General features: G+C 41.9%; 1 protein-coding gene across 3 annotated transcripts in view; it reads right to left on the bottom strand.

The window, feature by feature from the left end:
- Positions 1–17754, bottom strand: part of ANXA2 (annexin A2) — a 23950-nt gene extending 6196 nt beyond the window's left edge. Inside the window, exons 1-5 of one of the 3 annotated variants that reach the window (XM_057378197.1) lie at positions 17669–17754; positions 13034–13093; positions 9269–9368; positions 3661–3755; positions 791–904 (exon numbers count right to left, since the gene is read on the bottom strand). In XM_057378197.1, coding sequence (XP_057234180.1) covers positions 791–904; positions 3661–3755; positions 9269–9368; positions 13034–13081 — 357 coding nt within the window. In that variant the 5' untranslated portion in view covers positions 13082–13093; positions 17669–17754. Of the gene's footprint in view, positions 1–790; positions 905–3660; positions 3756–9268; positions 9369–13033; positions 13094–16723; positions 16805–17668 lie in introns of those variants that run through there. The other 2 variants (XM_057378199.1, XM_057378198.1) reach the window with 2 other exon arrangements.
- Between the last annotated feature and the right edge of the window lie 5276 nt (positions 17755–23030).

Below are 23030 nucleotides of genomic sequence, written 5' to 3'. Positions count from 1 at the left end.
GTGGAAGTGTGTGTGCTTATGCAGTGGAGGGGGTGTTTTTGTTTTCTTCTTTGTTTATTAACTCCTTTTTAATTGTCTCGAGAAGTTAATTAATTTGTTTTATTGACATGCTCTTTATTTCAGATATATCTCAGTACTTTTCTTTAATTCTTAAAAAAAAACCCAACTCATCAAAAACATTCAGAATTTAAGTGAGGATCAAAGCTACAATTTCCCACACCTTAGTGTGTTAAAAAGGTGAATGTACTGGCATGAGCACCTCTCAAGTCTTGTTTCTGTGGCCTGCAGAGMGGACATTTCTTTCTCCAAAGACTGCTTTTGATGCCCCATCTTCCTTGTGCTCTACATAGGAACAAGTCTGGTACAGGATGTTCTTTCAAGATCAGTGATATGACCCAGTAWCTGGAACCTCCTGTTTAAGCTAATAAATGCCAGCAGAGGATCTAATGGCTGCTGCTAACAGCTGYTCTCCTAATGGTTTCTCATGCTATGAACCTGGGGATTGTTTATAAGAGCAGTCAGCAAAGCAGCCAGGCAGAGCAGCCTGCCTGTTACTCCTGAGCTGACAAGAAAGACTTTTTTCCTTAAAGTGAGGATTTAATTAAGAGTTTAAAAACCATATAGTTCCAGAATTTCTCTCATTTTGGATGCCTTGCAGCTGGATATTTAAACTGGAGCACTACATAAAATAATGATCAGTTTTAAACATGGTGGCCTTGGATACAAAGTCCATATTCTTTCCTGAGACAGYGATATCAGATCAATAACCTTAAATTCAAAGCTTATTTACCTTCATGGCAGCTTTCAGTTCAGAGGCATCATACTGGGCTGGTGTCTTCAGCAAACCCAAGATCACTGCCTCCAAATGACCTGAGAGAGCAGAYTTGAGCGCTGCAGAAAGTTCCTGTAAAATAGATGGGACGATGGAAGAAAAAAAAATTAAAGCTTGCCTCTGATCTCCAGAGAATTTAACCTGCAGGGCTTAAAGTCTCCAAGCCTGCAACAGTGTTTCTTATACAACTGACAAGAAAACAGAAACATAAAGAGCTTTCCTGTCGTGAAAGCCTAAGAAAGAAATTAGGGCAAAGGAATTTTTTTCTAATCCTCYGAAAATAAGAAGAAATGCACCAGTGGCTGACAAAGTGCTGGGAAGCACGGTGCAGACACATCTGAACAGCTTCACTCCAGTCCTGAAGCAGTGATGCTTTGTTGGAGCTAATARGCACAGATGGATCCGAGTTTGACTCCCTGTGGTCAGTGCTTCTCCACAGATTTCCCAGCAGCACTGTATTATTTGTGGTTTTCCTCTTATCCCAGCTCTTTACTAGCTAAGACACTGGAAAATTGACTGCACACTTATTCCACTGTAAGGCCCAGTTCCCAACCAGCTATCTGAGGAGATAAAAAACCATCCCTGGGCACTGAAAGATTATTCCTATCTTCAAGGAAACTATCAGATGATTGTAGCCAAAATCTTTATTGTTAGTTGCCAGTCAACCCTAGAGAAAGAAGAGTCAGAAATATTCACTGCAGAGGATGCAAATTTGCATCAAATAGAGTCAGAGCCCATCTCCCCTTACGGGTTTCAGATGTAAGTCGAATCATGCTAATTATCAGCTTCCCTGCAGTGTATGTTACAAAGTTGAAATCCCTGGGATCAAGTCTGGGGTTCACACAGATCCATGTATTCCCCAAGCTGAAYTTAAATCTGTAACATTCAGAAGGGAATTGCTGCATTTCAGTTGCTGGTTCCTCACTAACAATTAGTGAGCTGGAAACGCAGGGGTAAAGGGGTAGAGAAAGTGACCTCAGCTGAATTGCAGGGAAGTTTGTGCCAGAGAGATAAAAAGTCAAGGCATTCAGTTAATTTCCAGAGTCACTCACTTAATCCAGGGCACTAATTTATGCTAATACTGTATGCACTTACAGCATGGATGACCAAGGGAGGGAAGCGGGGCTTGGGGCCTCTGGCTGCTTTCGTCTGAGAAATATTTTAGTACAACCACTCCATTTGGGATACAATGCTCTAGCCTTTRTCTGAAAATGGGTTCTTCAGACACAAGCTGCCACAGGAAACATCTCTGTAATAAATTTTATGGAACAAGTTGTCCAGAGAARTTGTGGCTGCCTTATATCTGGAAGTGCTCAAAAGGCCTGGATGGGTCTTTGAGCAGCCTGATCTAGTGAAARATGTTCCCTTCCAACCTAAACCAAGAGTTTCCATCAGACACTGCTCATCCCAAAGGAATTAAAAGARGTAATTATGTGACATTTAAATATTATGGTCTATTGATAGATCCTGCAACACGCAAAGCAAGCAGCCTAGTACAACACAACACATTGCTAATAAAATCTGCACAACTGCTGGCAAAGACAACCGTGAGACACTGTCCCTAGAAGATATACCTACGTGTCTTTTCATATCCCAATTCCTCCTCTCTTGCCTCCTCACATGTTTATCTCTCTGAGTGGTTCCTACTGCACATTTCCATTGTTTATACAGTCGTTTTATTCTTTGGCACTTGTTAAACTTGATAAATTCAGTTTGTTCTTGGGTCGCAGCAAGGGAAAAAAGTGAGAGAAACAGATGAAAAAAGTTGCAGATTTTCTTGACTGTGCATTTTCGTGGTCATGCAGAACATTTAACAAGCTTTAAGTGACACATTTCATGGCTGGGGTCCACTGATGTGCACAATTGTCCCCAGGGCAGGACGGTGGGGTACAGACGTGTGCACACATGCACGTGTCCAACCTGGCTGTGTCTCTGCATGTGCCTCTATCAGTCATCCATAAAAGCTGGTGAACTGGCAAAATTCAAYGCTACATTTACATTTGGGTTCAGATGAGTATTCTGGGATGCTACTGGAGGACTACCATTTGGGGTCTGGCAAACCTGGAAGAGATACATTCATCATAATCTGAACTCTATACAAGTTTCCTCTTTTTTGTGGGCATGAAACTTCAAATATTATAAGATTTCCAAAACTTCAAAAGAGAAGAGCTCTTGCCTTCCAGACAGCAAGACTCACTTTGCAGAATTCTGCACACATTTTACAGATTTCCTCCATCGATAGATCAGTACCTAAGGTATTTATGACAGGATAGTGTTTAATGACAGTTCAACTCATTGCATCCCTTTGCTCCACAGCTACAATGCTCATAGCAAACTGACTGCATTCCTTTCTCAGCTAAGCCAGCTCTGTGAACAGAAACAGAACACTTTCCTTCTGCTGAGTTTCTTAACAAAACAACAAAAAATCAACATYCCYCCCTGCAAAATAAACCAACSAAAAAAAACCACCCCAAACCACCAAAACACGAAACACAACAAAAAACAATCCCCTAAAGCATCTCTCTTTCACTTTTTCCTTCAAATGGAAGCATTTCATGCCAGTGACTTCTCAGTATTTTTAGCACATTTCCCCAGGGAATCCTGTGGATCTGCTGTGATTTCTGAAGGTGCTAAGAAACCACCATCTCCATCAGATTTCAGTTCCAGTTGTGCATATTCAGCACATTTCAAAGTTCCACCAGTCCTAAACTGTGACAGCATGGACAAAGTAGGTGCATCTTTGATTTCACTGAAAAGATAAACCCTGAAAAGCCTGATTGTCCACAAGAAAAATATTCAGTAATTACTATTTCTTCATATTTTACTACCTTTTTGGTCCTCCTCTGATAGGCAAAAGCAATGTCCTGCCTCTGTTCATTGCTGCGGTTTGTCAGGATGTTGATGATGGTGACCTCATCCACACCTACARAGACACAAGACAGAGAGTTAAAGAAGCTTTCTTGTCACTGTCCTTCTAGCAGGATGTTCCCCAACACTGAAACACAGCACATGTGCTGTCTGCAGCAGAGCTCAGCAGCTCTCCTTAGTTTGTATTCCTCATGTCCTGGTCCTGGAGAAAAAGCCACCCAGAGTTCTGATGGGATGCAGAATTTGTACACACCTAAAAGTACAGTTTGTGACCAGCTTTGCTACTCTGTCTTGTGCTTCATTTGTGTGTCTGTGCACTTGCATTCAGGCACTCAGAATTCCACAAAAAGTTGCTCAAGAACAGACTTACACTGACTAAAGCCTGTCCTGTCATTTTAGTGGAGTGTTTTCAATTAAGACTTCTTAATAAAACAGTTTTATTTTCTATTTAACCCCTTTGATCCATCACTCSAAACACAGAAGTGAGAAAATAAACCAATATATGTAATTCAGTATATTTCAGAGGCTCATAAGACAGAAAGGATTTTTGAAGAATTTAGTATGTGTTGTTTATTTTTGAAATCACTGGAAGATCCATGCTGAGCGTAACTGGCATGCCGAGAGGATGTGGATGCTCAAATACCCAATTTCTAAGTAAGTGAACTACACATCAGTATAGGTTTAGTTTTAAGGAAATAATTCCAAATCCATGCACTTCAATGAAGCAGTCAGCTTTTGAAGTAAACAGGTGGCTCTAATCCACAGGCCAGAATAAGCCCAGAGCTTCACTTCAGGTCTCTCTGTTTCACAGAGAAGAGAGACTTCAGGTCTCTCTTCTTTCACACTTGCACACACATCAGTGTAAAAGACAATTTCTTGATAAAAAACTCCAGAAAGTAAGGGCTGGATCAGCAGCTACTAGCAGGACTCAGATCCCTGCAGAATCCAGCTACATTAATTTTCCCTGTTACCCAAAGTAACCTAAAACAAAGAACTGCAACAGATATTATAAAAATGAGTCATATAAAGTATGAATCTTGCCAAAAGACCTTTGAACCCCTAGCTGCAGAATCTAAAATTATAAGTCATATTCAAAAATCCTTTCTCTTTCTTTACCACATTTTTCTTGATGAAATACTACACTTGGTAGCCTCATGTCCTTAGCATGTGCTGAGGCAGACCTCCATCAGTGCTCTTATTCACACAAATTTGGCCTGCAAATGATGCCAAAAGGCCCTGGAAAGCATCAYGTGTCTAAATTACAAATTTTGGGTTGAAAACATGCTGACTGCACATTTCAGCCATAATCTACTCCCGCACATTTTAAAGTGTTCCCACATTGTAGAAGAAAACAAATTCTCCCTGTCCAGAAACGGCCACACACAAACATTAAACCTTTCAGCTGTTGCAGGCCCACAGCACAAGCCAATGTCTTTTTAATAAATTCTGAATTTAAACCATTCTTGGCATTCAAAACAGCAAATGACATTTTCAAGTTGTAACACAATTGTTAAAGATTAGAAGCCCACARACGACTGCATCCAAGTTTTTTATGCATATGCTATGGAAATATGAAGTGAACTCATTGCTCTGGCATTTGGTGGAAAGTGAGAGCTTGTGYTTCATTCACACTTGGGAATCACCACTGCATGCACAGGATGCTGACTCACACTGCTGAGGTGGGGCAGAGCAGGACGGCAGCTCTCTGCTGTTTGCTAAAGTCTCTGAAAGTTTATTTCCAAATTTATTCTGGCTAGGCAGATTTTATCCCTGCATTTCTATCAATGGGGAATGGAAAGAAAAATTGTGCTTAATAACAGCTTTTCTTGTGAAAGAGGCAATGTGGGCCATTGGTAAGATCACAGTGCTGGAGCTCAAYCAGCAAAAATGAGGAAATGAACACSAATGGGGTCAAAGGGAAAAATTCAGATAAAACAAGGTTGTAATTTTAGCTCTGCTAGTTTGCTTAGCAAGGGTTCACCAAACCCAAACCATATTGCAATGAGATATTTCTTAGGAGACAGTTTTAACAGTCAGAATATGTGACTGTTGCAGTTTGGTGCATTTCAGGCACTGCTCTCTCACACCAGCAAGCCAGCAGATGTCCTCTAAAAACTTTTACTTAACAATCTTAAGAACTCTGTTAAAAGGTATGGGCATGTTGGATATACCACATATAGAAGACCTTTCTGTAAGATTGAACTGACTGGTTTACATGTCATCATTGTTTTACCAGTTTCTGGGTTTAATGACTTTATTACAGATCTATGTTCTAAGTCCTTTCCCACAACAAGCCTGTGTCTCARTTCTGCCAGCCATGGAATAAAACAAGTATCCCATGAAACCTCAATAAAAGGTTCCAAGTAACAACTATTTCCAACCTACTCTGACAAAATTATTTAATAAGTACTTGAGACACACCAAGTCTAAAATAATCTAGGAAAAAACTCTGAAACAGAAAAGAGACAATTCAGCAGTCATCTTTGCTACAAAAAAAATGAAAAGAAAACTTAACATAAGCTCTGTTAGTACTCTTCTAGCTAGTTTCTTCTATTTAGACTTATATACATCAACTAATCCATAAACAGGGCACAATAGAGCATTACACAGAAATTAAACAGTTCCTTGTTCTATACAGCAAAAAGCCAACATTTACAAAGGATATGCCAAGGCACTGGATGAATATGCTGTAGAAACACTAAACAGCATAAAAATGAAACACAGCCATGACATTTACACCAAAAGGAACAAGCCAGAACTGTAACAAGTTATTTGCATTATGCAACCTCTAGATTGAACAATTGCTGACTACAAACTGGTTTTATATGACCTGAAGCCATTTTTGCACATTTCCCTTCCCAGGCTGATGGATATAAACATTTAATTCAGCTCTAGTCAGGGCCCTGAACAGGGCTGGACAATGTATTTGTGCAGTATAGTTTAGATCTCAGCCCAAATGAACACATCACAGTATTTTCCACAGGTTGAACAGATGGCTTAGTAACCTCTGAGGAATTAATCTGAAGAGTGKGAATGCATGCTGAAAAATTTAGATATTACATAGAGCAGAACAGTCAGACACTCTGCCCCAGATCTTTTCCTAAAACAAATACACAGCTGCTGTTTAGGCAGTAAAATACATTTTAGCCATTTTACACCCAGTCCCTAAAATGGAGCTTCATGACTGATTCCGGGAGCTTCCATTCCTGGGTAATAATTTATATGGGACTCTCCAAACTGGGCCRCCCTGATGGCAAACACCACACTTGAGGCACTGTTTATATAAGGTACACACAGAGATAAGGCTCCASGAGATACTATTTCCGTAGTACTGCTATAATTTCTAATTTATTGGAAAGACTGCTTTGGTGAGTGTGAAATACAGGCCCATTAGAGCATGTACAGGCCTTGATTTTCCACACAAAGAAAGCCCAAAGGTTCAGTTACCAGGATTCCTTTGTCCTGTAGAGAGTAAAGCCCCCACATTGTTCCTATGTGCCTGTTTTATTTTTTAAATTTTCAACCACAAAACAGCTTRTATATATATTTATCTCTCTCTGTCTTGAAATGAATAAGCCAAATTCTTCTTCACYATTCTATGATAACTCACATTGCTTATTTCTACTTTCCCCATACCGTGCAAACCAACTGCAGGAGAAATGCTAATRCTTCCTAGGAAAATGGTAGCTACTGTGGATATAGACAGTTTGTTCACTATGGAAGTAATATTTTTAGCTCCAAAACTACTTAGATATTTCCCAGAAATATTTTTAAACTTGTTCTTGCAGGTAGCTTTTTACATCACTGTTCATAAATAAACAAYTCCTATTTGGATGAGTCAGAATTTGCATTTGAGAAAAAACTCCACCTATATTTTAGAGAGCTCACATTTTAGCAAATCTTCTAAAGCAGCAGATGAAAATATCCTGTTACAAAGCTTTCAAAGTGCAAGGAAACAGTTCCTGGAAGAAGGGTCATAAAACTCTTCCTCTTATAGTTGCACAAGAATACTTCCTGTGTGAGATTCTTTAGGGTGGAAGATTCAGGAACAAAACCATAAAGAGATTTTCCCCTTTAAAGCCACCTTCCCAAAATAACTCCTGCATAACAAACTAATAAGCAGCAAGAATCCTGCAAACATGCAGGTTCATGAGTAAATTCCCTGTTACTCAGAGTTGAAAATCATCTCCCTACTGAAATGTTTCTATGTTATCTTAACTGCACTTCTGATCTTTGCTGTGAGAAAATATGGCAGGAGCTTGATTTTCCTGACTGGAAAAGCTTTTGTACTGCTGAGGATATTGCAATTTCCTTTTGCAATAATTAGCAGCTWGGGAGTTCAAATGTGTAAATTTGTACCTATCCTGAAAGCCTGATGGTGTATTTGGCATGTTTAGACTTGTGCTATAATCAGAGCTGCAAAAAAATGTAAAGTCTAGACAAAACTCTCCAAAAACACAAAGCATCTGCTGCCAAACATGWTGGTATATGTACCTCTCTCACCAGAGAATTTTTTAAAAAACACCCAAAACCATGACGATGACTCAAATCAGAATGGTACCCACTTTAATAAGAATTTCTCCAGTTAAATTAAGAAATCTTGTGAAAGGAAGCCTCGGGCTTGTCAGGGAGGGGATATATTTAAAAATTTATAGCAAATCAAACATGTGCTTTGCTGGCACTGCTGGAACTTTTCTTTCTGATGAGAAATGGTTTGGCTTTTAAATTTCTCCCTCTCTGATATGCAGGGAAAGACTTGCCAGTTCCAGCTACACCCAGGTGTGGTTTCTCTGGCTTGAGCAAGTGTGGAAAGTGCGGCACTCCCTGTCCCAGGACTRGGGCAGGATCAAAACCTTGGCAGTACCACCAAGGCATTACTTCAGAGCTGTAGCTCACACTCCCTGCTCTCCTGATGGTTTCAATACACCAGAGAGAAGCCTATCTAATAACCCAACTCAGAGAAGCTCTCACACAGCCCTGCCCTGAAATAGCACAAATTCAATTCARAAACTAGTTTATAGGACCCTCTTTGACCCCAAATTAATACAAGATACATGAGCATCTAACTCAAAACCCAGGAGAAAGATGTTCAAACCACCCCTATGCAGCTGTCTGGAGAGCTGAAAGGAGGAAATGTCCATTCCAACAATCCAATAGAAATCCATGATTCAGAGCCCAGTCTCAAATCACTGCCATAGAAGCTTCATTCTCAAGGGGCAGAAAAGAAGCAGAATTTGAAGTACTGGTGAGTCAAGAGAGGAAAAGTAGACACAGTGATAATCTCAACAACTCGTGGCATCAAACTGAAAAGCATACTTAAAGCATGCACTTACAAGGGTTCAAAATCTAATTTGGTCAAGATTTCATCAATGAGGTAGGTCTGATAAACCCAGCACCTTCCTCAAGTAGGCATCCTTGAGTAAGGATATTAAAATGTGGCTTTTCAGAACCAGGTGGTTTGGTTTTTTTTTTTTTTTTGTTTTTTTTTTTTTTTTTTTTTTTTTTTTTTTTTTTTTTTTTTGCAAGCTTTCTATCTTAGAAGCAGAATAAAAGCCCCTGTTCCTTCACCTTTGGTCTTGATGGCTGTTTCGAGGGCCGCAGCGTCCCGGTCAGCATCAAAGTTTGAATAGGCCTTGACTGTGGCATAGGCACTTGGAGGGAGAGAATGCTGGAAGGAAAAGAACAAAACTTCAGAGTTAGATTGTGTAATTGCTGCAGTTCATAAAACACAAGGTTCTTGGTTACCTGGAGTTCAGCCTAATGTTCAAATACAAGAACTACCATCAGGTATCTGTGAAAATAGAATTCTACCAAGAGCAACTCTGTTCTCCTCATGTGCATTGTCCAGAAASCCACTCACAGCTGTGTTTATCATAGCACACAATATACACAAATAGAYATTACATTTATTGCAGCAAAAACCTAACACTTTCCAAGTTTACTCACTAAACCTCAGTGTTCTAAAATCTGGAGCTTTCTGGGTAGATCTGAAGGAAAATGAGTACAGAGAGCTAATGCAAAGAACATTTAAGTCTAAAGTATTTTAGATTTTTTTTTTACTTCTGATTACAGCTACAAATAATCATAAAAAAAAAAGAAGGAAATGGAAGAAGGAAAATTAATTCCTAACAATGAGGAAGTCAGAAAAAGTTTTGTGCCCTATCTCATAGACTTTAAAGATAAGACCATGAAATCCATTTCAGCCTATAGCCATAGAAAGCAGCTATTACCCCCAATTGCCTTTTGAAACTCTTGGCCTGCAGAACCTTGCTTTAAGCAGCWTGAAGCTTACAAAACCAAATGACATTTCAAATTATCTCTGCTAAGAGTAAGARGACTTGCAGGTAAGTTCACTTAGTAAACAGATGCAACGTTTTCCAAGTTGCCAGATTTTATCAGCTGTTTATTATGACCCTCTCATGAGAACTATAGCTGCAAACAGACAGTGAGCAGAAYAGAGATTCAACTCTCCTCAGCTGCCTCAGTGCAAGGTAGCAGCTTGTTATCACCTCCCCAGGGGCAGGTTAAACTAAACCACAGATTTTCATACAAGTAGCTGGGTAATATTCACAAATCCCACTCTGCTGAGTTCAATTTAGAGACCTAAACCTCTGCCAGAGAGGTAGAGCTACTAGTACCTGAAATTGCCCCAGCCATTTCCTAAGTGAATGAACAACTAAGCTTTCTTGGAAAAGATCCCCAGAAACTTTTGTTTCCATCTCTAACTCCAAAAGAAATCTGGGTTCATGAACAGGACTAAACTATCCTAATAACCCTGGAAAATATTTTTACTTGCAAATTTTTAAGAGGACAACTTTTAACTAAAAAATTCCATGGTTCTGACTACATTTGACTCAATCCCCATAGAGGTCACGCTGTTCTGTACAGATTCCTCTGGCAGCTACTCCTGTGCCTTCTGGAGACAGTCTGTTTTATGTTGTGCAGATGGGAAGTCAAAAAAGCACCAATAAACTGAATAATTTTCTTTTGTCTCTTACCATCAGCTCAGTCCAGCAAAGTGGCCCCAGTTTGGCCCAGAGCCACACCACAAAATACAGCTTTTCCTTTTAGTGGATCAAGTTGGCAATAGTAACAGTAAATGGAGACGTGCAGTGCAGCCTCAGAGAAATCTGAGTGCCTGAAAGGTTCCTAAAGCAGGCATCCACCATCCTGGGCACTGCTCATTAACCAGCATGCTGGATAAACTGAAACAATTCACCTGGTGACCTCAGCAGAGCTGGGTWCCTCTCCTTCCACCCAGCTCTAAGTATTTGCTGAGTAATTTGGATGGAGTATTTTACTGTAAAGGTGGTACCATACACTAACAAAATACACAGCAATTTGCAATTTGGTGGCCATCTTTTACTCTGTCCCTTGTTAAAATTAATTTACCAAATCAGACTCAGTTTTCTTGACACCTGACAGGTCTTATCAGGGTGATTGCCYATGAAAAACAGCCATTTAAATTCCAAACTATTCAATTACTCTGCTACACTACCCTGCTACAGTACTTGTACTGCATGTTTTCAGACAAGAGAGCTTTCTAATTGATTTTCCATTTAGTTCAGTATCAAATTCTTTCCAATATGGCATTAGAAGGCCAGCTAGTGTGCAACTGCACCACCCWTCTGGGCCAAACTAAAGCAGAGGAGTTTGTTTTCTCCCCATGCATTGGGTGTGCTTCAGAGGTCCTCCAAATGGTTCTCTTCCTCTGAGYTTGACAAATTTAATCCTATTGGAAAACACGAGGGAGAAGCAAATATCACCAACAGCTGAAGAGGCTTAATTTAATCTAAAACCACCAGGACCCTTTGACCATATCTGCACCTGGGTGTCCCAAGAATCCTTCTGTACTCTTGTGGAGAGMTGCACAAAGTGTGAGCACAGATCAACCTCAGCTCAACTCCATCCTCTTGTGAAAGGAAGGAAGGCTGAGGCAATCAGGTGCTTCACCTCCACTCAGATCAGGCTAGAGCCCTGATGCACAGCACACCAGTTCTGCATTGCACACGACAGCACTGGGGTTCAGCCACAACTCTTCTATATCCTCAAGCTTAAAAACTTTTTTAAAGAGAAAAATGGGTGGTCCACATACTGTGTTTAAGGTCAGTTAATGTGCTGAATCATTGCTCAGAGGATGTGGTCTAATGCTGCACAGCTRCCCAGGCCAGCTACTCAGTAATTCTGGCTTCCCATTTACAGCCCAAATTATCTGCCTGATCCATCTTACACTCTGCTGTGGGATTTCTGATGGAAATACTGCCATGGAACAATATTCAAATCTGACTTTCGCAACTATTTGCAARCATCAAGGAAGAAACGTTTCTGCCCTTGAGAACAGATTGCTTAAATATTCTTCCAAAAGTAATTCTTCATTGAAACACACAACTATGAAAGCTGAAGACTTGTCTGCTTTAGCACYACAGAACCAGTTTTACCRCTTACCTCCARTGCACTGGCCAGKTCTTTGCAACAGCTCTTTCACAACYATTGTCTGGTATAATTAATTTCACAACAAGTAACAAAAATTGGCAAAACATTTGCTTGKACCAAGCTCAGATCTGGAGTTACCAGCTATAAGATTTAGATGTTTTTTTTCAATGTGATGAAATAACACATGGCTAGGATTCACTTCCTCTTCAGTGACAATCACAGAACCACAAATTTATGGCATGATATGCTGATACCACACTGGTAATCTACCATCTCATTGCAATTTAAGAAATCAAAGCAAGACTGTGGCTTTCTGGTATTTCAGTACAACTACAATCCTTTTGTCCTTTCCAATTGCAGACGTGGTGCGAAATACGCAATCAAAATTAAAACAGAAGTTTTTTCAAGAACTAGCTTGGTTTTGGTGAAAACCACTACAGAAATTAGATCCCAAATATTTTTGTCCTTATAATGTTCTGCATTTTCAACCAGGAAAAAATATAAAGAAATTCAGAGGCTATCAGCAAAGCCAAATATATTTCCATCTTCTCATCCTTAACTCAGTTGTTTCTTTGGAAGAAAGAAGGACACAGATGCAAACCAGCCTTATTTGTCCTGTGCTGTCTTTGGTGAAAGGAGAATATTCAGGAGAATATTGCTCATGCTGCTGGCCACTTAGAAGGATTCTCATTAAATCATATAACTGTCCTGTTTACAGCTGGTTTGTGGATGAAAAYTGATCACTGCTGATTGGGATTTTAGCCAATAAAAGTTTAAGAGATGTGTGGAGTCTTGTAAACTGTACAATTCAGTACAAKTGTTGGTGCAGAGTCTTGTCTAAGGAACAAGATGGGACATTTAAGTAAAACAAACTTTTCTTGTTTAGATAATAATACTTACATCTCCTTCAAGGGTGAGCTTGCTTAAAATTTCATGAACAGTAGACATCTTGCAAGAATGCTGGAGGAAGAGAAAAAAAAGTGGATTTAAATATATTTACKGTTACATCAGTGTTACACAGTCTTGAAACACTGAAGCACTTCAAGTCCAATGGATCTGCTAATACCARGCAGGAAAGAAAACTGAAGAGTTTCCAAGCCACACCACCATTAATAATGCAACAGCAAGACGTCTTCATTCCATTGCACAATAAAAATTCCTTAAACAACCATTTCTCCTGCTTTTTAAATACTTACACAGGAATTGGWGAATCTCTACCTCAGAAACAGAATTGACTAAGCTGACAATTCAGTGCCAAGAAAATTATTCAGAAACATTATGGCTTGGTCCAGTTCAAAGTAGTAGCATTTAAATCAGATGCTCAATTCCTCAAGTACTCAGGAAATGCAGTGGAAGTGTTTTTCATGCAGACATTTTTCAAAGCCACAACTCTGTTCAATCTTTAACCCTGGATGCTGGCTCTTGTGGTTTTGATGTAGCTCCCCACAACAAACCCCACTTAGTAACATGACTACCAGAGATGAGGCAATAAGGACTATGTTAAAATGGTAGCTCCAAGAAAAAGAGCMACTGTGGCAACTTAATCAATATCAGCATTCCATTGCCAGGACCTGAGTGAGTTGTGAGTAACAACTGAGTTGTTGAGTAACAACTTGTTTGCATATGTGAAAAAAATAGGGGAAAATCCAACCCTGAGACAGATTATACACATTGCATAAATGAACATCAATGTGATAAACTTAWGTTACAATATTTTCCCTTTTTTAACTCTGTTTTCTGGTCAGGGAGATTGCCAGAGCTGTATTATTGTTTTAGTGAAAGGGTCTCTCGCTAAGGAAAGCTTTTTAAGAGATTGTAAGGGGCAATATTTAAGAGGCTTGATACATAACCAAAACTCTGCTCTCAAGTTCTCCTCAGAAAGRACAGACACTGCCACACACATTACCATCCATCACCCAGGATGGCACCTGCAGCAAACAATATTTGCTGCTGAAATGAAAGCTTTTTTCCCAGGACCTTTACAATCCAGCTGCAGAGAGCATTGTCAAACAGGGMAAAGGGCTGGCTTCAGGAGAGGAGAAACCAGTGACATTCCACTAACGGGTAAGTGAGCCTTAAGGTCCCAAAWCTGCCCTGTTTTCAGCTGGGTGCCACGCCCTTCACTCCCACACTGTCACCGGTTCCCCAGGCCACTTCCCTGGCTCTGTGCCCTTCCAGACAACTCCCAGCTATTGTGCTGGGYATGTCCTTTCCATTGGTTTTCAGATGGTTTTTAATCCTCCACCAGTCACTCCTGTGACACTATGGGGGCTTTCTCAGTACCAGCTACCCAGGCTGTTTTCCCACACAAACCAGACTCCTTTCCACTCAGTGACCAATTAAGAGCTTGGAGAACCAGAGAGAAGTTTGAAATAGTTTCTCAATAATGGCAATCTGGTTAAAACTCCAGTAAAAGTGTTCATTTTTAAAATTTTAGCTCCTGTAAAGAGAAAAGCAAAGAAATCTCTACTTTTGGCAAAAATAGCATTACAAGAATAAAACACTGCAGAATAACTGCAGTACTTTTGTAGTGTTACTGCTGTTATCACATCTTTCCTCACTTGGAACACAGAAGTTTTAATCTTCTGAAACAACACAGGTTTAAGTAAAACAATTTTACTTCAAGCAAAAATTAAGATTTCAGGGGGAAAAAAATAAGAGAACAAAAATCACAGTCATATATTTGAGAATAAATTTTTTTCAGAGGAAAAATTCAACTCAGGCCTTTAAAGATAGGCAGCAGAAGTTGCAGTAAACTGTGCCTGATGTTGGCACTGTTAACCATGCTGGTTGGAGGGGACTGATATATTCCTGAGTTATGACAGTCTTAAGTTTATACTTAATAAAATGAAGAGCCTGGGAGACCTTTGTACTGACAGTATTTCAACCACTACTAAAGATGAGCAGCTAAAGTCCTTCAGTCTGGTTTGTCCCAAAGAAAACACCACTGAGAGCTGAAGCAAAGCAACTGCAGTATAACCTTCTACATGAAAAAAAAAAATCACTGAACAGCTTTTTGCAAGACTACTGTTTCCAAATCGATTAAAAACAACACTGAATCAGGTTTGTTGGAACAAATACATTTGATCAGAGTCCAGGAACAGAATTAACACACCCTCAAACAAAGCTGGAACTCGACRTTCATATCACCAGCACACAACAATGCTATAGCAACTGATTGCCCATCAACAGCAAGCTGGCAAAGGGAACAAATGGGAGTTCTTGCAAAAATCTTCACAGAGAAGGTTTTTTTTACCCAAGGAACAAACACAGCTTTTGTCACATCCTGCTCTGTAAGGCACTCGTATTTGAGAACAGACTCTCACTGTTTCTTGATAGACTGATTTTATCTGATGTGGTTTTGACAAGTATTGGATGGGTCTGAACATGTAAAGAGAAGATACTTGTACCAGCCTGCTCTTCCTTACACTGGAAAGGAATCAAGTTTTACCTTCCAGCTGTATTCTAATACTTTAATACCTTAAGGCAAGTTTCTACAACCAATTTCTAAATGCACATTACACAATCCTGAATCACATTTTTCTGCTAAAAGAAATGGCATGTTTTGACCTCAACCCTCCCAGAAAGCACTGATTGGCACATCTGTTATTATACTGGCCCAACCTCTATTCATCAGCTTATAACTGTTTGGTAACGGAAGAATGTTGTTTAAAAGCAGCCCCATATCTTGATTCCCAGGGCCAGCTCACATATATTATGGAAAAAACCCCTGTGCTCCATGGAAAAGTTTCAGGTATGCACAAACAACTGCATTGCTCAAGAAGCAGAGTTAGCATTTTAAGAAGCACTTATTACACTCGGCAGAGATTTGAGCAAAGGGTGTTCCCAGACATCTGAGCCAAGGAAACGGCATCCCCGGAATGAGAGAATGGAAACTCTTTCATTTGGAGCACATTTGTGTCCAAAAACTAGGGCAAGCCTGTTAGCAGAGGAGATGAGGAGAGTGAGGAAAACCTGCAGTATCTGCTGTAGATGAAACCAGGGCTTAAAATCATTCATTTATATGCCCTGCTAAGCAGAAGTACAAATAAGCCAGGCTGCATCTCCCCAAATCACCCACTAAAGTTTAGCACATCACTTAAAGYCACTATTCAGAGGAAAAAAAGTCATTTTTRRAGAAAAKAATTAAAACCCATTAAWCCATACCAACACAAACATACTTGAACCATTCCCTTAMACAGACACTGCTCATTACSCAGGAAGTTCCAYTCYAGGAAGATGCTATGCACATAAAAAATTAAGGACTTTGTTTCTTAATATTCAAGTTACTCTAACTTTTGAGACTTTACAGGAAAACCTGTTGGGTTTTAGGGAGCATCAAGCAAACTATACCAAATGTTAGCCAATGGAAACCAAACTCACTAGGGCTCCTTACCACAACCAGCTATATCAACAGAAGCCACCCACACATAGGGATGAATCGATCAAGGGCATAGAGGTTCCAAGATTCTTTCACTCTTGATCTGTATGTGGGGTTCTGCACCTCTGTGCAGATACAGCATTTGAACACGGACATAACAACTAATGCTAAACAGAAGTAAAATTGCCATATATAAGCACATAACTCACATCTGCGTGACTATCCCGAAATCATTTCACTTCTCTCTTTCAGTTAAAATACCTAGCAACATTCCTCTGCTCTACCTCCCCTCCTCRCTCGAGGAGGAAGTGGTGTCCGAGCTGACTCACAATCTAAAAGGCAGCAGCAGCAGCAGGATCTCTGCAATTCTGTTCATGGCCGGGCAGGGTGGGAGGCAGAGCCACGCCCAAGCCCGGCCGTGCGAGCAGGGAGCGCCCGGGGCTCCGTGGCACAGCGCTGGGGAGCGCAAAGGCAATCCCGGGGAGCGCTGCCCACCCGGCTCTGCCCTGCAGGGCTCTCCTGCTGCCCGGAGCAGCGGCTGCATCTGCAGCGGCTCCGGCACCGCGGCCGCACCCTGGGCGAGCAGGGCACAGAAGCGAAAGGGCCGCTGCCTCCGCGGGCTCTGGGCTCCGCCGTGTCTGCGGGAGCGATTCCAGCCCCGCTCCAGCTGAATGAACGCCKGGCTGGCCGGCACAGCTCCTCGGCAACACTCCGCGCTGAAAAGCGAACTGACAGTACCATGGTCAATCCTGCTGAGCCTCTGTGTACCTTAACGACGAGAAGAAATTACTATGTGGGGAAGTTTGTCAAAGTTTGGGACTCGTTCCTCTTTCCTGAGCGGTGCCGCCACACCCATTGCTGGTGCGGGGCGCACGGAGCTTCCCGAGGGCTGCCTCGCCCCTGGACCCTCCGACTCAACGTGCAACCAAGCACGGAAAAGTAACGGGCGGGCAGGGCCGGAGGAAGAGGAGCCGGGCACCGGTGCGGGAGGGCGGCGGCAGCCACCGCCCCGCTCCGCATCCTGCCCGGGCAGCGCCCGCTCGGGTCTCTCCGCAGCAGCGGCTCCCTCAGCRCGACCCCCGCCCGCAGCCCGGCCCGGCCCGGCGGCGCTGCCGCCTCCCCCCGCTCCTGCGGCGCTGCCGCCGAGGGCTCACCTGGCTGGGCGGGCAGGGCGGCTCTGGCGGCGGCTCGGGCGGCTCTGGCAGCGGCTGGGGCCCGCGGCGGCCCGGGCGGGGTTTTGTAGGGCCGGGCGGGCCCTTCCCGCCCCGGCGCCCCCCCGGCACGGCGCTGACTCACCCGGCCGCGCCCGACGCCCGGCGCAGGACCGGGATGGGTGGGCAAGGGTAGGGCAGGAGCAGCCCTCCCTCCGCATCCGTGCCCCGCGGAGCCCTGGCCCCGTCGAAGCCCAGGGGACTCCCGAGGTTGCGGAGRCGCCGGGAGCAGCGCCCGGGGCTGCAGGGGTCGGGGCTCAGCCCCACTTCTCCACCTGCAGACACGATCCCCCGGTGCCCCCGGGACAGGCGGCCCCGTACGCCTCGCCCCTCGTTCCTGGGGCAGCCGGTGGTGCCGTGCTTTGGGTTCCCCAGAGCAGCGCGGCTTTGCGGGGYTCTCAGGGCACAGCACAGCACCCAGCCCAGGGCCCGGACCCCCAGCGCCCCTGCCCCGGCCAGCCGGGCACTGCCCCCGCCATGGGCTCATACATGGCAAACCAAGATCTTCACAGTGTGCAGGTAGGGCCCGGCCCGAACTGCTCAGAGTTCAGGGGGTATCTGAGCTGGGAGAAGCCTAAATGACGTCTGCCACAAGCAATAAATGCTAGAAGAATGAGACACAAGCTCTGCTCTGAAGTTCACTGAATCATGCTCAGATAACCCCAACAGGCCTACCACACCCAACACAGGGACAGGAAACCAAAGCTTCTCCCAGAGTGAGTAGTGAAAASTCAATTATAGAATCCCAGGTGTTACACTTGTAACAAAAGGAAAATATAGTTTAAAAGTATTTGCAGATCTTCAGCTGGATCACTTGAGATTTCCCCTCAACAGCACGGACAATTTATTGGTCATCGACATTAAATACTGCAGCAAAAGGCAAGCACTYCCCACTCCTAATACAAGCAGTTATTCCTGTAACTTCAGAGTGGTTTTCTGAATCCCCTGCAGGTGAACAGATTTACATAGTCCTTTCAAGAAGATGTCACACAGTGGATTTGATTCTGCAAAGAGATATTTGTCTCTGCTAGAATTATTTTTTGTAGACATAGGCAAAAATGGCAGACATGGGGTAAAAATGTTTCAGGCTTAGCCAGGCGCATAAAAACAGTGGTGGCAAAATCCAGCAAAGACAAAAGAGACAAGAACACAGGCTGAGGGACACTAATGGGATGAAACAAGATCAGCAATACAAACCAGGAAAAATATTAAGAAATACTACACTCAACTTCAAACATGGAGGTAATAGAACTGGTCATTGCAGAAGGTGAAAATAACGTTAATACACCTTTTCTGGTTAAAGCAAAGTGACATGAAGGGGAGAGCCATAGGAAAAGGCATATGATGGAGGAGTGTTCTGTCAGAAAACGTCAGTACCAGTACGGCATTAGTTTGACATATTAGCTTCCTTTTTGGCAAAGCCACTGTGGTTATTTCTCTGTATATTAAGGAACCCATCTTTCAAAATKAATTCCTGGTTATCCCACTTCAACCAGTGTCTGTCACTAACAGTTAAACAGATCGCTTCCTACTGCTTTTCAGGTTTCCTAGGTAAAAAAACATTACTGGCAACTTGGAAATGTTATTCACAGATCAAAAAAAACCTCACAGTCTTAGAAGTAACAAYCATTCTGTACTGCAGTATTCATTAGGGGCTTTAAATATGGATATGTGGCCAGAGAGCCAATTTGCCTCCCAATGGTYACATAATCCCTCAGGAAGGTTTTTTAATCCCCATCTCTTGTCAAACATCCTTAATACAAAAACAGAAAAGCATAACCACAACACCCTCAGCTTAACAAAGTGTGTTCACATATGGAATGAATTGTTAACATGCAACATAAACGTTGCATTTTTGTAAACAATCTGCTGAGCCACATATTAATGAACTGAGGAGGAACTCAACCATTCTCTTACCTGAAGGTCCATTTATCTTTCAGTCCTTTATTGCTGCCTATTCCAATAATACTACTACTCACATTTCCTTAGAAAATTGTTATCTGTTTAACAATCCAATACTTCTTAAAATACGAAGTAACTCACCCATTAATCTTACCTAGTTAGATCTTGATATGAACAGTTTGCAAAAAGTTTAATATCAGGCAAGCTGTTATTATAATCAACAGCTTCAGAAATGCTGTCTCCAACACCCAATTTAATCAGCAGTTATTCAATCTCAGAATCACACACTGACCTCAGTTCAAAACAGACAGCAGCCTCTCTGAATTCATATAAACTTCAGGGACTGCTGAAGTGATTTCAAAAGAAAAAAGATTGACAATAAGAAAAAACCCACTATATTCAAAGTCATGAAGATACACACACATATTCAAACATGTTACAAATTTCCTCAATTGCTCTCTGTATATGTAGGTCAACTGACATCACAGGCACTTGTCCCAGCTGGGGAATCTAAGTGGTATGAACAGTGGAAAACACAGTCACACTATTGGCAGACCATCCCCTAACACCAAAGCCATTGATACTGTCCACATAAATATAATATATTCTCCATACCTTTACAAAAAATGTCTGCAATACCAGTGATTTAAGGAAGGCAGCAGTTAGACTAAGCAAACAGGAAAGCCTTCTCTTATCTGCCAAACAGGGAAAGGGAATTAATTCATGGGAACACAGCAGCCAAGTGCCTATATCACTTTTTAAAATGAGACCTAACCTTCTGTATCATATAGATTATTTCTGAAGATTTACCCAGAACTTGGAGGGTTTGTATAGCCATGGTCCCAGGGGCTTCTGCTCCCTGACTACTGCTGAAGAGCACTGTCAGCTTTAGGCTGATAAAGGCTGGAACAAGGACTGCACTTACTGCAAGTCCAGTGTCTCCTGTGTCTGCCTCACAGGCATTTACTGGAAGRAACATGCTTCAACTAGTAAGTAAGGCAGTGCCAAGAAAGGTTTGCAATTTGTTTTCACATTGTTTGGTCCCTGTACTTCCTTAAAATATCTGCATAGAAGGTTGCATTTCAAATCACCRGCAACTTCTTTAGCTGCAATTACCCATTTGAGACCTGGGGCTTCCTGMACACTGACCACAGCAATCTAAGAGAGCACACTTTGCTTGGCTGGGGCTGCACAGAATCCTGTGGATGGAAAAACAAATATAATTGTGCCAACTTCTCATGCTTCCCTTCTGTCAGCTGTGACAGAGTTTCAGCCTGTAGTCTATGGACATGCTATAAGTCCATTTGTTCCACCCTCTCAGTGACACCACCATTGCCAACTCCATTATTACTGCATCAGTTTGATACTGATGTTATCTTTTTTCCTCCCTMTTTCAATTCAAGATACAATTTTCTTCCACCTCACCAACAGGATTTTTCCTGTAATTTCTTCTTATCATATTACTGGAGGCTTAACTGGATTCCTCTGTTTAAATTCTCCTCTGACCCAACTTCATCTTTGCAATAACATCATTGCATATGGGGTCACTCCAGCTGATTTTTTTCTCATTTCTGTCCACCTGTTTCACTCCTTCACCTATGCAGATCTTGCTCACCTCTTTCAGGATGCTGTCTACAAACAACACTGCATAAACACTGGAGGTATGAAGGCCACAATTGTGTCAATAGGTATTGCCTACTTATACCTGTTGCTTCAATTTAAAAAAGAGGGGAGGGATCAGGAGAAAGGACTTTCTGGTCTAGGTGTGACTGAGCCTCTGTCTAGTGTTGCTCCCTGAACGTGTTGCAAGAGGATAACATAAATTCCATTCTGATTAGCATATGGATCAGGCAGACCTCTGGGTGTTGTTTTTGTATCTTGATTATTTGGTCTAATTTGGGAACTGCCATGATACACATAGATTTGTTATTAGCACTCGAGTAATTACAGGTTACAGAGACAGTTAAGTGAAACTTAAAAGTTATGCTAGCTGGGTTCCCAGGGAAACAACTTGACAAATTATTATGTCTATGGCTACAGGGGAAAGAAGGAGGGACTCCTGCTTAGCACATTCAGACTGCATTAGTAAAACACTAAACACAGAAAGTGTTATTTTGCTTGGGAGAAGGGGACTTGTGTTCTGGTTTGGTTGTTTGGCTTTTTGGGTTTTTTTTGGAGGGTGGTGGTGGTGGAGGGAGTTTATTCTGTGTATGACAGAATTGTAATCACATGTTTTTGAAAAATAGACCAGAATACCAATGTCAACTTTTATCTAATACAATACCAGAGAACCAGACATCTTGTTAGGTGCTCCACCTAAAAACCTAAGCCCTTGGATCAACTCTATTCTGTGCAATCTCATTCCTACACTACATGCACATTCCYGCACAAATGTTATTCTCTACTCAGAATTTAATTTACTTGAAATAATCCCTTTTAAAGAGCTAGACTTAACCTCTGGAATGATCTTCTGTGTTGGCCAGATCTCTTAATATTTTGTTATGCATGTATTTTACAAATGAAGCACTCTAATGGGTAAGGTAGCTGGCATGAGCTGGCTCAGTCTGGGAACAGAGTGTGTAGGCATAAGCAGTGTGCTTCTGAACAGACCATCCAGGTCAGACACTGCCCCCCTGGGCTTCCTTTGCTTCTCTGTTTGATCTTAGACTGTTGCCTTCTGACTGATCAGGCCCCATCTTTTGACTATTAACTCTTCAGGGCAAGGTTTAAGTATTGCACCTGCTAAAGAAAGTGGTAAACAACATTAATTACTTCATCAAGATACAAAAATAGATTCATCAAATTGTTTCCAGTTTATCTTCATCTGTTTCATACAAAGCCTACAAGAAAGGTGATGTAACCTTGTTTAAAGGRTGTATTTTAGCAATCACTGTGAATGACAAAGACATGACAGGCATTCTGCCCTCAAGTTACTTCCCATGCAGAATCTCCAATTGCCTCACACACAAGAGCCTGACAAAAAATGCTCTTCAAAGCTATAAAACTTCAAAGTAGAACATCTACCTCGCCACCAGTTGGCTGCATCTTGAAGGGGTCTAAGTTTCCTTATATAACCTGATACTGTTYTATCACTGAATTTGCCTTCAGCTACTTCTCCAGCCTGTATATGCAAAGCAATTGTGTCTGCTTTTCAGTGTCCCTCTTCTGCTATCTTCATGCACATCTGACCATAACCTTAGCTTGAACTCTAACTTATTTTTGCATGGTTTTTTTCCTCACCAGTGTAAATAACACCATCATCATCATCCTTTTATCTGTCAATCTCAGTGGATCCTTCCATTCTAAGCCTAATGGCACAAGGAGTTTGCCTCCAAAAAGAACCAGATGCCTGAGTGACTTTGGATCCCAAATCRAGACAAGAGAGTAACAAAGCAAAATATTA

This window comes from Malurus melanocephalus, unplaced genomic scaffold, assembly GCF_030028575.1.
Source record: "Malurus melanocephalus ecotype Western Australia unplaced genomic scaffold, MMel_1.1 scaffold_346, whole genome shotgun sequence".
NCBI classification, from domain to species: domain Eukaryota; kingdom Metazoa; phylum Chordata; class Aves; order Passeriformes; family Maluridae; genus Malurus; species Malurus melanocephalus.
This window is presented reverse-complemented; position numbering and strand designations above follow the sequence as displayed.